Source organism: Schistocerca gregaria, chromosome 6, assembly GCF_023897955.1.
Source record: "Schistocerca gregaria isolate iqSchGreg1 chromosome 6, iqSchGreg1.2, whole genome shotgun sequence".
In the NCBI taxonomy this organism is placed as follows: domain Eukaryota; kingdom Metazoa; phylum Arthropoda; class Insecta; order Orthoptera; family Acrididae; genus Schistocerca; species Schistocerca gregaria.
The window spans coordinates 128056368-128071850 of NC_064925.1; the positions used below are offsets into that span (position 1 = coordinate 128056368).

The 15483-nt window shown below is 42.9% G+C and overlaps 2 protein-coding genes across 2 annotated transcripts in view; one reads left to right on the top strand and one right to left on the bottom strand.

Annotated features, from left to right (window-relative positions):
* LOC126278767 (uncharacterized) overlaps positions 1 to 15483 on the top strand; it is a 779239-nt gene that overhangs the window by 543310 nt on the left and 220446 nt on the right. The window lies entirely within an intron of this gene.
* Positions 1657 to 15483, bottom strand: part of LOC126278132 (facilitated trehalose transporter Tret1-like) — an 83647-nt gene continuing 69820 nt past the window's right edge. Inside the window, exon 4 of the mRNA XM_049978019.1 lies at positions 1657 to 8075. Coding sequence (XP_049833976.1) covers positions 7413 to 8075 — 663 coding nt within the window. The 3' untranslated portion in view covers positions 1657 to 7412. The remainder of the gene's footprint in view (positions 8076 to 15483) is intronic.

The following is a 15483-nucleotide window of genomic DNA, read 5'->3' on the forward strand; positions in this document are numbered from 1 at the left end:
GGATCAGATGTACAGCCCAGATATGCGTACCAAATCCCGGTCCTATTTTGTTGTAATTACGCACCATGCTAGCAGAAGTAAAACTGCCCAAGTTACAATGGAATTCCGCAACTGCTCCTCCAACCTCTACCCCTCATGCTGCAAACAAATGTTCAAAATTTTGTGTGAAATCTTATGGAACTTAACTGCTAAGGCCATCAGTCCCTAAGCTTGCACACTACTTAACCTAAATTATCCTAAGGACAAACACACACACCCTTGCCCGAGCGGAGGACTCGAACCTCCGCCTGCACCCAAATAGACGAAACTCATTTCCATCGTTCCTGCGCCAACTCGGTTCCTATTTCCATTCACACAGGACCTTAATGAAATATACTCATTTCTGTCATGCTGCACTGAGCCACAGAAGTAGGAAAGTTGACTTCAGCTGTATTAAAAGTACATTAAATAATTCTCAGAAATCAAACTGGTTCAAAAGGCTCTGAGCACTATGTGACTTAACTTCTGAGGTCGTCAGTCCCCTAGAACTTAGAACTACTTAACCGTAACTAACCTAAGGACATCACACACATCCGTGCCCGAGACTGTAGCGCCTAGAACCGCTCGCCCACCCCGGCTGGCTCACAAATCACTTCGATATTATAATGTATATCTTTCTTCATGCCCTGACGACGAAGTCATGGTCCAGCGTCTTAAATGAAGCTGCTTCAACAAAGCAAGGCTGCTCATGTGACAGGCAGCTACATAGAGTATGTGTGCTAGGTGCTACAGTGTGTTTAGCTTTAAAATAGTAAAACTATCTTCAGTCATATTGAATTGGAATACAACCATCATATTACTGCATTTCCATTGCTGGTTGCAACTGGATGACAATATATTCAAATAAGTTCAGTAATAACTGATATGCTTGTTGCGAAGTTCATTCATTAGATTTTAGTAACAAAGGCGAAATTGGACCCCAGTAACTCGCCATCATTGTTAAGCGAAATATTTGAGCAGATAGCACTTACTGAAGGAAATGTAAGACAAGGGTGCCGCTTGTTTAAGGAAGGTCGCCATATTTTTCGCCATATGAACAGCGAAATGACAGGCGCAGTGTCTGGAATGATAATGTCCTTGGACGTTCGAATATGAAGACCATTAATATGCAATATCCTAATATTCACAGACGTGTCTACATTGCTGAGAGTCGTGGCTATAACTTCTAGCTCTCAGAAAGTCTATGCGCAGTGGATGCTGAAAATGCCGACAAATACCTTCGCTTCAGAAATAAATCATTCCGTCGGGGACTTTTTTTTCGTCATCTGCAGTCCTTATCCTGAACGCTGTAAAAGTTACCTTTTTGTACGCCTCAAAAACTAGATTGTCTCATAAAGCTGTACGGAACTGATTGAACTAAAAGCCAGACTGTAGCTCTGGCTAAACATTCAAGCCGTCTAATTTTATGCGTAAGACTCAAAAAGGCTGGTTTCATCGTATAGTAAGTGTTTCGAATAACGTGGTAATTATAAAGAAACGTAGACTTAATTTTTCTCAATTATTAATAAATGTGACATTCTTGTCAGTTGCTTTCATTTAATAGTGATCAGTCCTTAATTTTGATCCGCCCTGTTTTAGGTTTAGTGCATAAAAATAATGCAGGATGTCAAACAGTGTTTTAGTGAAGCGCTTTATTACTTCTTTCCGCCCTGTTTTAGGTTTAGTGCATAAAAATAATGCAGGATGTCAAACAGTATTTTAGTGAAGCGCTTTATTACTTCTTTAATTACAAATAATAAGTTTTTAGTATCATAACAAAATACTGCGCTGGAAAAAGACTGAATACATAAAAAAGTAAATAAATAAAAGAATAATCTCACGCTTATAACAAATTATGTTTTCTGTGCGTTAATTAGAAAACATTTGTGGATCTGATTATGTCGACACATTTTATACTTTTGGGATTTTTGTATGTAATTCGTCGCAAAGACAAATGTACAACACTGATAAAAGAAGTCTGAATCTTTTGACAAAAAATGTCGTCCATGACAAGAGTGGAAGCGAACTCTACCGACAGACCTTCAGAGGACTAAAGCATGAAGAACACAAAGTTAGTGCTTTTGCCTCTCCGGTATAGTTTTAACCCGCAAGCGAAAATAATGAATGAAATAAACGAGAATGAAGTAAGCGAGATGTCTAGGAAGAAACCGTCACGACATTCAAAGAAGTTCGAATCCACGGAAAATACATATCTTAGTAGGCAAACTCGGATTTAATCATACTCTTTCGCAATGTAGTGAGGATGACTGTTACAAATTATTTGTGCCGATAAAGTACAAAAGAAGGAAGTACTGAGACGGTGGGGCATAAAACTTTGCAAGATGTATACCGGAAGAAGAGCCAGAGTAGTGGAATCAACAAAGACTTTCAGGAGGAGCTAATGAATCTGTTGCTGAAGATACAGAAAGGAACCTAGTAGAGGTAGACAAAACTATTGAATACAGAACAGATGCTGTGTGTGTAATAGCTTCGTACAGATGAGAGATTATCAGGATTAGGAGATGATGGGAGAATGCATCAAACCAGACTAACGCACTGGTGTATTTTAAAATTTTCTCATTTTGTTAAATTTTCAGTACGTTTAAGAGACAACAGATAGTCAGATTATTAGTGGGAAGAGCGGGGAGCAGGGGGGGGGGGGGGGGTGAGTGCGGAATTTCTTCGCAACTTTCGGCTTACGTTACGTAGTGTTGGGTGTTAGTCATTACATTAGTAAACAGAGATAGTTTTCATTTGTTATTTCTCATAAAAGTGCTCAGCCTCAACAGGGCGTAAGAAAGAAAAAGAGGCTATTTTCCTTTATATTTAAACCTGCATGTCGAAAAGATATGTTGGAAATACATCGAATGGTCAGGAGTGGAATAAAATTCGTTTTGAATAGATACCAAAGATAAGATTTGATAGTGTCATAGGAATACTCAAAGAAAACGTGAGACATTTACGGAGTTGTTGAACTGAATGAATCTTCCAACCGGGATAGGGTTGAGAGTAAAGTGAATAAAGACGATGGTATCTGGGAGCAGCAAAGATGAGACTGACCATGAATTGGGAGTCACATTGCAGATAAATCAAGCTACCTTAGAGGCAAAATAACACATGATGGATGAACTACGTAGGATAAAAGGAGCATACTGGCACAGGCGGAGGGGAATTCCCTCGACAAATAAAGATACAGGTAACAGGTATAGTTATACTTAGCTTGGGGAAGATATTTCTGGCAGTGCGCGTCTAAAGTACAGCAGTGTGTGGACGGGAATCATGGACTGAAACGAGAAGACAACAGAAAAAAAGAGGATGGAAGATTAGGGTTTAATGTCTCGTCGACAAGTTGGTCATTAGGGACGTAGAACAAACTCAGATTGTTTTTGTTAGGGATGAGAAATGAAATCGGCCGTGTTCATTCGAGGGAATCATCCCGGACTGGCCTGGAGCGATATAACGAGAGCGTGGAAAACCTACATTTGGACGACCGCGAACGCATTTAACATGCTGTCCTCCAGAATGAGTGTCCAGTGTGCTAACCCCTGCACCAACTGGCACGGTCTAAGATAAGAGATTCGAAACGTTTAAGGTATTGTGTTACAGAGAATCTGCTAAAAATTAAGTGGAATGATAAGGCAAGAAATGAAGGGTTTTGAACGACGAAGAAATGATTAAATGAAAATACTGACTAGATAGTGATTCCCAACCTTTCTGAGAACATTACCCCTAAGTGCAATCATTTATTAGCTAGTACGGCGTCCCCCCCCTCTTGTCCCCACAATTACATCTGACTAAACTTTAGACTGGGAAAGGACACTTTCACTTTTAAAATGACGAAAGATAAACTGTCTTCATTCATTGTAACTGTTTCACTGAACCACTAGCTAATGTGTCAATGAGACAACTTTACGGCTTATTTCTAACAACTCTTTTTAATAGAATTATGAGGTAATTCTGTTACTTATAACTCTTCCTCAGAAAGGTGGACACTTATTACAAAATATGTCCTCTGCAACCCTCCTGCCCTTAGTGACAATGGCATCATGCAGAGCCCTTACTCCCATCTAAAACCAGCCAAATTAAAATATGTGCACTATTGTTACGCCTACTGTTTGTAGTAGTGTAAGTCACTTGACTGCTCGTCTCCGTAATTCTAAACTCGCTGAAATCGGAAGTCCTCCGACTGCTTTGTCTGATCAACTCCACTGATAATAATAATTCAGTGTAGGCCCTACAGCAGCGTTGTAATCATTACACAGTTGCTGTTGTATCGTGCTGTCAATTAGATTGTTTATTGCTGCAAATGAATTTCTGGTCTATTGCGGGAAGTACTTACAACTCGGAAAGGTCATTTTTATGAAATACTCAAGGACGTCACGTAAGCGTCTATTCTGCTGTCATAGATGCATGGTACAAAGTATGTGTGAACTGGGTGGATTACATGGATTACGTGATGAAGATAATTGTCATACATTCATTTCAAAAGCTGTAACCCCATCACATTGTGACACGAATCTACTCCAGTATTAAAAAAAGTGTGCGACTTGCGTAATCATTATTACGATCTTACGAAGTAGTAATGAGGGTGACGATGTTTTAATTAAAATCTCATTTCCTAATGGAAAGACAACTGAAAATTTTTGATTTTACCCTTCACGTTACTACATTTTACCCCTCAAGGGGTAATTATCCCATATTGGAAATCACCGGATTAGAAGAAAGGGCCAGATGATAGGAGTTGCGTTAAGGCATCAGGGAATACCATCCATGGTACTAGAGTGTGCTGCAGAGGGGATATTCTGTAGAAGAAGAAAGACATTGGAATATATACAGCGTATCCCAGTTCTGCTAGCACTGCTTATGTGAAATTCCCAACTGTAAGGTTATCTCGTGGCGGGCTGTGGCACTGTAGTGCTTCACTGTAGCAGGCGTCCTGGCTACAAATGTAACACAACGTGTCTGACACTTGTCGGAAATGGCCGTGGACCAGCAAGGCAGAACCAAGTTTTGTGAGTCCTTCATCGTATGTGGGCGAGAATACATCGAATTAGACCAGCATACAGAGAAGGAGGTTCCAGGTCGCTCCTCCGCAGCAATGACACAACCCACTAGGTGGCCAGTCCCGATAAGCCACTGTATTCGCCGGATTTGGTACCAGCCGACTTCTCTTTGTTCCCCAAACTGAAGCAGGCAATGAAAGGACACAAAGCAATTTAGGACCTCCAAGAAAACTATATTCCAGTATTAAATGAAGTTCCAAAAGAAGTACTTTAGTGTCTGCTTCAAAACGATTTTAGATAGATTTTAGCTGGGAAGTGTAATAATGGATTATGTGTATTTCTCAACAGAAATTAGGAAAAGAACTGCAATGGCAAAAGAATGATTCAAGAGGAAACAGAAATTACTTTGTGAAGCATTAAACAAAGATCTGAGGAGGAGACTTGCCAAATGTTACATCTGGATCGTTGCGCTATGTGATGTGGAGACCTGGACATTGAGGGAGGAAGACGAAAGAAGATTGGAGGCACTAGAGATGTGGATATGGAGAAGAATGGAAAAGTGAAATGGGCTGACCGAGTAATGAATGAAGAAGTATTAAGAAGAGTTGGAGAAGAAAGAAACATGCTGAAAGTCATCAGAAAGACAAAATGGAACTCGATTGGACATTGTCTGAGGAGGGATTGTTTATTGGAGAACGGAATAGAAGGAATGGTGGAGGGAGAAACGGGAAGAGGAAAAAGGAGATATGAAATGCTGGACAGTATCAAAGGAGGCAAATATTCAGAAATGAAAAGACTGGCTGCAGACAGACAAAATTGGAAGAGGCTTAGCCCACGACAAGACTTGCCGTAAGGCAGAATACCATACTACCACTACTTATCTGTATATTGACTCCTGGTGAGACTATTTTGAGTAAATACAGCGAACTTAATCCACCCACCAGGGTAGGCGAGTGCTTCTTGGGCTCGGGTAGGCGCGCCGGACCCGGATCGAATCCGCCCTGTGGATTAACAACGAAGGCCGATGTGCTAGCCAGCCTGGATGTGGTTTTTAGGTGGTTTCCCACATCCCGCTAGGTGAATACCGGGGTGGTCCCCATGTTCCGCCTCAGTTACACTGCTCGCAGACAGTTGGGATACACTAAATCCGTCCCTGAGGGAGGGGGGAAGGGTACGGGGTGGCGGCAGGAAGGGCATCCGGGCACCCTTTAACCATTAACGTGCCGGATCTGATTAACAATGGCTGACCCTATATAACTGCAGGACAAGGCTCAAGCGGTAGAACAGTGAAGTTAATCCATGACTTTTACAGTTCGTATAGACACAGCACTAGCGGACATGGGATACACTGCGCAGCCAAGAAATAAATGGACGGTGGCTGTTGAGATGAAGTAGTTGTACAATGGGGTTACGTTAAATGAGTCAGAAATGAAAAGGAAGGTCCTCGTAGCACATCAGGCACCATCCAGAATGTGACTCTTCAGGCTTTCCCAGCGGATATGTTGTAAATAGTCTTCACGGCTCTGCCGCCGGATGACATTGTGCGAATCTCACAATATTTCCTCGGAGCAACTGTCCGGCATCATCAGTTGGTTGAACCTCGTTGGTGTCTAGATACGACTGACAAGATCCGCATGTCGCCGCCGCTGTATATAGAGCACGCGCGTGCAGATTGCGCAGGCGCGGGAACCACGCATGCGCAAAAATTTGCTGATAGATGGCGAACAGAAACCAGACTGTCGCCATGTTTTTTAATTGTGTGTCCACTATGTTACTTGTCTGATTCCTGTGTATTTCATTAACATTGCCAACCCTTTGCTTTCTGTTTTAACTTCCTACAATTTTCCGCCCTTTTACACTTTAAGTCACCGTTTTATCGCCTGTTTTTCTTGTTTCTTTTCTTCCTCCGTTTTTAAAAATGTCTGTAGGCTGTAGAGCAGCGTACCAAGCTGCTGCCAGCCCGCTCCCTTCGGGGGGAATTGAAATTCAATAAAGGAAAAAAAAATGCGGATGTTGTCAGTCGTACCTAGCCACCAGCGATGTTCAACCACCTGATGATGTCGGACAGTTGCTCCAAGGAAATATTGTGGGATTTGCACAACGTCATCTGGCGGCAGATGCGTGAAGACTATTTACACCATCCAGAATGTCGTATCGAAATTGCCTTTGACATAATGTACGTTAGGGCACAGCGACTCGTTTTGCAGAAATTTGTGATTGACCTCTGAAGTTTTGTCGGTAAATTTCGCTCACACACACACACATATGTAAGAATTCACAGTGTTATGAGAATGGTTCGTGGATGTCGTGCACCATCTATAACGAACTCGTTCCTTCGAGTAAGGTTCATCCTCGGTGGCTAGGTTAGTGCTCCTCGGTCCCACAGAGTGGTCACGCTTTCTCTGACTGTGCGACGGGATCGTACATTTCGTGGCGCGCAGACTTCTTCGCGCCACCGTTCAGCTCCGCTACGATGTCGGCAATCGGCCGACCCTTCGTCTCTGGCAGGAAGAAGAAGATGTACACGTTGGAGGCCAGGGTGCAGGCGGCAAACAGCCAGTAGGCGCCGTAGATGTCCAGCCAGGCGAGCATGTACACGTAGGCCTTGAGCACCGCGAACGCGGCCAGCAGGAAGGTGGGGATGCCGATAGAGATGGCGATGTGCGCCATGTCGGGCGCGAACATCTCGTTGAGGATGACGAAGACGAGCGCGGCGACGCCCAGGTTGCAGGCGGCGACGAAGAGCGAGAGCGACGCCACGGGCAGCCACCAGACGGGGGAGACGTCGAGGCAGAGCCGCTTGGCGTAGAAGTAGCCGCCGAGCGCGGCGAGGCAGCCGGCGATGGCGGCGTTGGAGGCCAGCAGGAGCGGCCGTCGGCCGGCGCGGTCCACCAGCTGCGAGGTGAGCGCGCTGGCGGCCAGCTGCAGCGCGGCCACCACCACGGCCGACCACGCCGCCGGCACGCTGCTGCCCGCCTCCGAGAACAGCTCCACCGCGTAGTTCATCACGACGAAGTTGCCGCACAGCTGCAGGTTCGCGACCAGCACCATCACCTGCGGCAGCAGACGGTCCCGTGTCGCGTCAAGAGCGTACGTCACCGCGCGGATCACGAAACGGTTCAAATGGCTCTGAGCACTATGGAACTTGACAAAAAAAAAGGTTCAAATGGCTCTGAGCACTGTGGGACTTAACATCTGCAGTCGCCGCTAAGTCTCCTATTCGCCGATTTCCACCAATGGCAGGCAGTAAAGGAAACGCCAATGGAAAACGCCTATTTCCGCCAATAACAAGACGCAATGCAAACGCCAATAAAATGAACTCCTAGTACCCTTCCTCCTCATCCTCACATCCAATCACAACACTCTTCCATAGTATATATGTACCCACACTTGCGCTCATTCAGCAATTAGCAACACACCCTGAGGAAGGCGTCTTGCAACAGACGCCGAAACGTTGGAATTTTATAAATGACAATGCGGTCTCTAACCGAGAAGAATTTTATTGACAGTAACATCTAGCGTTGCATTATGAGACAGACCTTTCAAAAATTTTCTTTACCACTTCAGCTTTCGTATCACCATTGCTTTAACTACAATTAGCGTGACAGTTTTCAGAATGTTTATTTTTAATTCCGTCAGGGCATCTGCAATATTTTTGTAAAATTTCAACACCAATCACCTTTGCAGTAGTGACTGTTCCCACGCCATTGAATGAACGATGCTCTCTCTTTTCCCAGGAACCGTCTGATCCTACAATAAGGTCCTTTTCGTTGACAGTGTCATTGACACTAGCAGCTTCTTCAAACTGCTTCCTGCATAGTTTCTAGTACAGTATCTTCCACTATAGACGCTAATGTTGTATTGTAAACACTAAATTTTGAGGAGCCTTTGGTAAGTTGTTCACTTGTCTTGCGGTTGCACTTATTCCAGTATAGTGAAGGGCATAAACCAGTCTCAAATTACGTTCAAATCACTTACGTGAATCACTTTGCAAGGGATAACAATTAAAAAATGTCTTCACCTGAAACTTCCGGGCTGATAGGCCGTGGTCGAAATATAAAACTCGTCGGAGACGAAACGTCAGGAGACAGTATTATATTTCGACCGCGGCTTATCAGCCTGGAAGCTTTAAATGAAGACAATACCGGCCGTGAAAGCTTACATTGTATGATCAATTAAAAAATAATACTTTGTAATCACACATATCACTGCTAGCATTATTTCACATGTAAGGGCAACATGTCGCTTGACTTGAAGCTCAAGAACTTCCTGATTACAATTCTTACACATGATATATTTTTAAAAATATGTGACAGATATTTCATTTACGGTGTTTTGATCTGTTTCCTGAGACAGTTTACTGTCTCTCTCTTCACTAGTATTCAGTTTCCTCTTGCATGCACTGCACTGGCAGGAAGAACCCTAACTATCTCCTTCACACCTCTATGTTTGCCGAAACGTTCTTCCAAACATACTTCTTCTCTTTGTCTTCCCGTTTTTTCAATGTTCTTTTACTCACTCGTGGCATTTTCATCAAAAACTGATGTTCAGACAAAAATGCACCCATTCTCTCTACCTACTCAACGCACTTCAGATCAAAGCACTCAAAACCGAGCTCGGAAACCACGCAACAACAAAACTTTGATGTAAAACTGTCTTATTGTGTGCCAGAGCTGCCAGCCTACGCACAGAGTCCACACAACGCAAAATCTCTATCCCTATCGTCGAAGAAAATAGAGGGAGCTTCGAAAGATGTAAAACCTTTCTCTGACAAACAAACAAAACCAACTTGTCAAGTGGGTCGGGAGACGCCCGCAAAGAGCAGTGCAGGTCCTTTTTATTTACTTATTTTCAAACACTTAGAATTAAGAAGGAAGTGCGTGATTATGGAAGCAAATTAATCAGAAAACTCGATGAAATTTTAATATGAAAAATACAAAAAGTCTATATTTTTCACATTTTTAATGTTCCGGGTTCCCTTAAGCGACTAGACAGGGTGGTCCATTAATCGTCACCCGGCCAAATATCTCAAGAAATAAGCGTCAAAAGAAACATGTCTAGCTTGAAAGGGGAAACCAGTTGGCGCTATGGCTAGCCCGCTACATGGCAGGTTGATAATCTCGTACACAGTGTTATCGTGTACTAAATGATATGAAATTACAAGCGTATCGTGTGGGTATAGTGCAAGAGTTGAAATGTGAGGACCAGGAAAAAGGAGTTCATTATTGCAACTAGCTGTTAACATCAGTTGATAACGATTACTTGGACCACTTGCTTTACTTCATGTCAGACGAGATAGGGTTTCATTTGTCAGGTTATGTAAACTCCCAGAATTGCAAATACTGGTCGCAGGACAGTCCTCATATATACTGCATGGAGAACCTCTCCAATCAGAGAAGACTCGAGCTTTATACGTATCGGTTTTATGTGGGATGCCCTTTGTAATTGCACTTAATTCGTAATTGGTGGAAGCGTTGTTGCGGGAAGGGCCAGCGATCCGATAACCTAATTTAAACAAATGAAGAAGACATTTAGTATTTAACGTGTGTTTCACATGTCGTTTACTTTGTACGATGTATTTAATTTCCTGTACCATCGGACTAAAACGTAATGTATACACGTTGGATCATGTTGTCTGATGCCTGCCGCAGTTTCTCCACGCACGGTTGCTCCCCGTTTCGCTGCGTTCACGTTTCCTCTCCTTTAAATTCAATAAAGGCGCCGACGTCTCGGAAAGTCTACCGTTATTCATGCAATGTGTCCGATTGCCCCGCACTCGGCGTTATAGACAGCGATAGCTGCTCCGTGGGCTGACGTTCGCCCCCGTAACTTCGACGCTGTTGTTATCCGTCTACAACATGTTGTATACTATACAGCAAACATAGGAGACTGTATAGAGGATTCCGGAAGACAATACACTGACGATAGAAGCTCGTGTCCGACACCGTCAGCTACAACGGTAGCAGAGCATCGCATTCACAGAAGACCAGGCCAGTCTACGTGGCAGCTAGCTCACCTGCACCACTGGCGGTCGTGGGAGTAAGTCGCGATCACCGGGTATTAGTATTTCGACCTGCCCGCGGTACGTTCGCGTACAACGTCACACTTTCTGCCGCAAGGGAGGCAATGTGGTAGGAGCCGGCCTCTTTAATTTCGATGCTCTGTAGTATCGTTGAATGACACGAGTGCCTACCCTCATTATGTTCTTCAAAATACCTGCTACATACCCTCGAAGTCTGTCGGTGTAATTTGGGAATAACCTGTGTATACAGGTTTAACTTGAGACAGCTAAATATCTCGAAACCTACGCTCCATACGATAAAAGGGTAATACGAGAAATGGTTCAAATGGCTCTGAGCACTATGGGACTTAACATCTGAGGTCATCAGTCCTCTAGAACTTAGAACTACTTAAACCTAACTAACCTAGGGACATCACACACATCCATGCCCGAGGCAGGATTCGAACCTGCGACCGTAGCAGTCGCGCGGTTCCGGACTGAAGTGCCTAGAACCGCTGGGCCACAACGGCTCGCTGGTTATACGTGAGATGCTAATATTATTAAAGGTGACGTCTGTGCGTGTTACAACTGGCCATGACTTAAGCACACGCAACATGGTCAGTTTTGTGTTTTCAAATCGGAACCCACACATTTTATTGCATATACGTATTCTACACCGAAAAATTCGTACAGTTTACTCAAACCATTCTTCACCGTTCTCGGTAGGTGGCGCTCTAATCGACAAATATCAAGTGTGCCTGTTTTCGTAATTAAGAACCAACGCATTTTACTCTGTATTTAATTTACGATGTAAATGTAAACCTTTGTGTTTTAACGGTTGATAACGGTGTTCAAAAGTTACGTTTGTTGTTCTCGTCATCACTTCAGAGACTGGTTTGATGAAACTCTCCATGATGCTCTATCCTGTGCAAGCTCTTCATCTCCCAATACCTATTGCAACCTACATCCTTCTGAATATGCGTAGTGTATTCATCTCTTGGTTTCCCTCTAGGATTTTTACCCTCCGCGCTGCCCTCAAATACTAAATTTGTGATCCCTTGATGCCTCAGAATATGTCCTACCAGCCGATCCCTCCTTTTAGTCAAGTTGTGCCACAAATTTCTCTTCTCCCCGATTATATTCATTACCTCCTTATTAGTTATATGATCTACCCATCTAATCTTCAGCAATCTTCTGTAGCACCACACTCGAAAGCTTCTACACTCTTCTTGTCTAAACTATTTATCGTTCATTTCCATACATGGCTACACTCCATACAAACACTTTCAGAAACGACTTCCTGACACTTAAATCTATACTCGATGTTAACAAATTTCTCTTCTTCAGAAACGCTTTCCTTTCCATTGCAGTCTACATTTTATATCTTCTCTACTTCGACCATCATCAGTTTATTTTGCTCCCCAAATAGCAAAACTCCTTTACTACTTTAAGTGTCTCATTTCCTAATCTAATTCCCTCAGCATCACCCGATTTAATTCGATTACATTCCATTATTCTAGTTTTGCTTTTGTTGATGTTCATCTTATATCCTCCTTTCAAGACACAGTCCATTCCGTTTAACTGCTCTTCCAAGTTCTTTGCTGTCTTTACAGAATTACAATGTCATCGGTGAACCTCAAAGATTTTATTTCTTCTCCCTGGATTTTAATACCTAATCCGAATTTTTCTTTTGTTTCCTTTACTGCTTGCTCAATATACAGATTGAATAACATGGAGGAGAGGCTACAACCCTGTCTCTCTCCAATCACTGCTTTCCTTTAACGCCGCTCGAGTCTTATAACTGCCGTCTTGTTTCTGTACAAATTGTAAAAAGCCTTTCGCTCCTATCTATTTTACCCCTGCCACCTTCAGAATTTGAAAGAGAGTATTCCAGTCAACATTGTCAAAAGCTTTCTCTAAGTCTACAAATGCTGTAAACGTAGGTTTGTCTTTCCTTAACCTATTTTCTAAGAGAAGTCGTAGGGTCAGTATTGCCTCCCACTTTCCATCATTTCTACGGTATCCAAACTGATCTTTCCCGATGTCAGCTTCTACCAGTTTTTCCATTCGTCTGTAAAGAATTCGTGTTAGTATTTTGCAGCTGTGGCTTATTAAACTGTAAGTTCAGTAATTTTCTCATCGTTACTTAAGTGTTGTAAATGTGATTGTACCATACAAATGATATGGCCAGCATTCACATTTTTAGCAAATAAGCTACTTTTATGGTAATGTATTTTTCTGTTCCCTACTGGGTTGTTTGTGACGAGTCCCCAAACCGTCAAAATGGTTGATTTATCTCGATGGCCTCCCTTGAGCCCCGCCATCAGAGTATTTGTATTTTCGCCCAACCGCCGCAACTCTTGCAGTGGCCCCTACGCGGCTACCGGTAGAATACAGACCACAAACTATCCATGAAGTGATAGTGATAGGAGCACCTGCCATGGATGTGTTCCGGAAACAAACATCTCAATGCTGAGAGGGAAGGGGACTCACCGAAATCAGGCACCATAGTGGTGAGAGGAAAAGGGATTCACTGATATCAAGCATCCCGACGGGGACAGAAATCTAGTACATCCAAGGCGTTGTTCGTGGGTCACACTAGACGTAGCGTGCATCCAGACATTGAAATGGCTTACCATATAGTACTGAACAATAAATTTGCAATACTAAAGTCAATTTCGAACTCTAACACTAATATGGACCGTTAGAACCAAATGTTTACATTTACATCGAAATGAAATATGGAGCCAAATGTGTTGGTACTTAACTGTAGGCCGAGTGATTCTAGGCAATTCAGTCCGGAACCGCGCTGCTGCTACGGTCGCAGGTGCGAATCCTGCCTCGGGCATGGATGAGTGTGAAGTACTTAGGTTAGTTAGGTTTAAGTAGTTGTAAGTTTTACGGGACTAATGACCTCAGATGTTGAGTCCCATAGCACTCAGAGCCATTTGAACCATTCTTGAACCAATATTAACTTTTTACCTACAACATTTTCCTTGTGCGATGCGTCGCTTTTCCGTTGCTGATAATAGCCTGAGGAAGATGTTATAAATACAATGTGTTGTGGTGGTCCCGTTAAGCACAGTTAAGTAATATGGAAGGGAAATATATATAATCTACACTAAGGAAACAAATAATTCATATTACTTCTGATCATTTAACATTATTCCAGTGGTTCCTCGAATGGGTTTCGGTAGCGTCGGCTTACGAATAAAACAAAATCTGACGAGCATTAATCTGCCTATCTGATTGTCAATACCAACATAAAACTCTCGTGTGTGTGGACCCAAGGAGAGCTGGTGAAACAACACAATTGGAAGTGACTCCTGTCAAACCACCAGCGCTCGAGGTTCGAATCACTCGATAGATCCAGTATCGATGCCGTTGATCATCATGTTACAGGTAGAAAAAGATCAGTCATGTAGCCCCATGGGGAATCAGATCACACAGTCGGCATTTGCATGAACAGTTCTTGAAAATTAAACACCTGGCTATTAGTTGCTAATCCGAAAACCTTTTGCAAACTAAGAATTAGGAATTGAATGAGGATACTGAAACTGATCTGCAGTGCTGTAGCTACCAACAGGAATTCAGCGTGTAGCCCATCAGAAGCGAATGTTGTCCAATGGAGACCTGTGTTGCTACTTCCGCAGCAAAACTCCTTTACCACTTTGTCTCATTTCCTAATCTAATTCCCTCAGCATCACCCGACTCCATGCGACTACATTCCATTATCCTCGTTTTGCTTTTGTTGATGTTCATCTTATATCCTCCTTTCAAGACACTATCCATTCCGTTCAACTGCTCTTCCAAGTCCTTTGCTGTCTCTGACACAATTACGATGTCATCGGCGAACCTCAAAGTTTTTATTTCTTCTCGATGGATTTTAATACCTACTCCGAATTTTTCTTTTGTTTCCTTCACTGCTTGCTCAACATACAGATTGAATAACATCGCAGATAGGTTACAACCCTGTCTCACTCCCTTCCCAACCACTGCTTCCCTTTCATACCCTTCGACTGTTATAACTGCCATCTGGTTTCGGTACAAATTGTAAATAGCCTTTCGCTCCCTGTATTTTACCCCTGCCACCTTCAGAATTTGAAAGAGAGTATTCCAGTCAACATTGTCAAAAGCATTCTCTAAGTCTACAAATGCTAGAAAACGTAGGTTTGCCCTTCCTTAATCTAGCTTCTAAAATAAGTCGTAGGGTCAGTTTTGCCTCACGTGTTCCAACATTTCTACGGAATCCAAACTGATCTTCCCCGAGGTCGGCTTCTACCAGTTTTTCCATTCGTCTGTAAAGAATTCGTCTTAGTATTTTACAGATGTGGCTTATTAAATTGATAGTTCAGTAATTTTCACATCTGTCAATAACTGCTTTCTTTGGGATTGGAATTATTACATTCTTCTTGAAGTCTGAGGGTATTTCGCCTGCTTCATACATCTTGCTCACCAGAT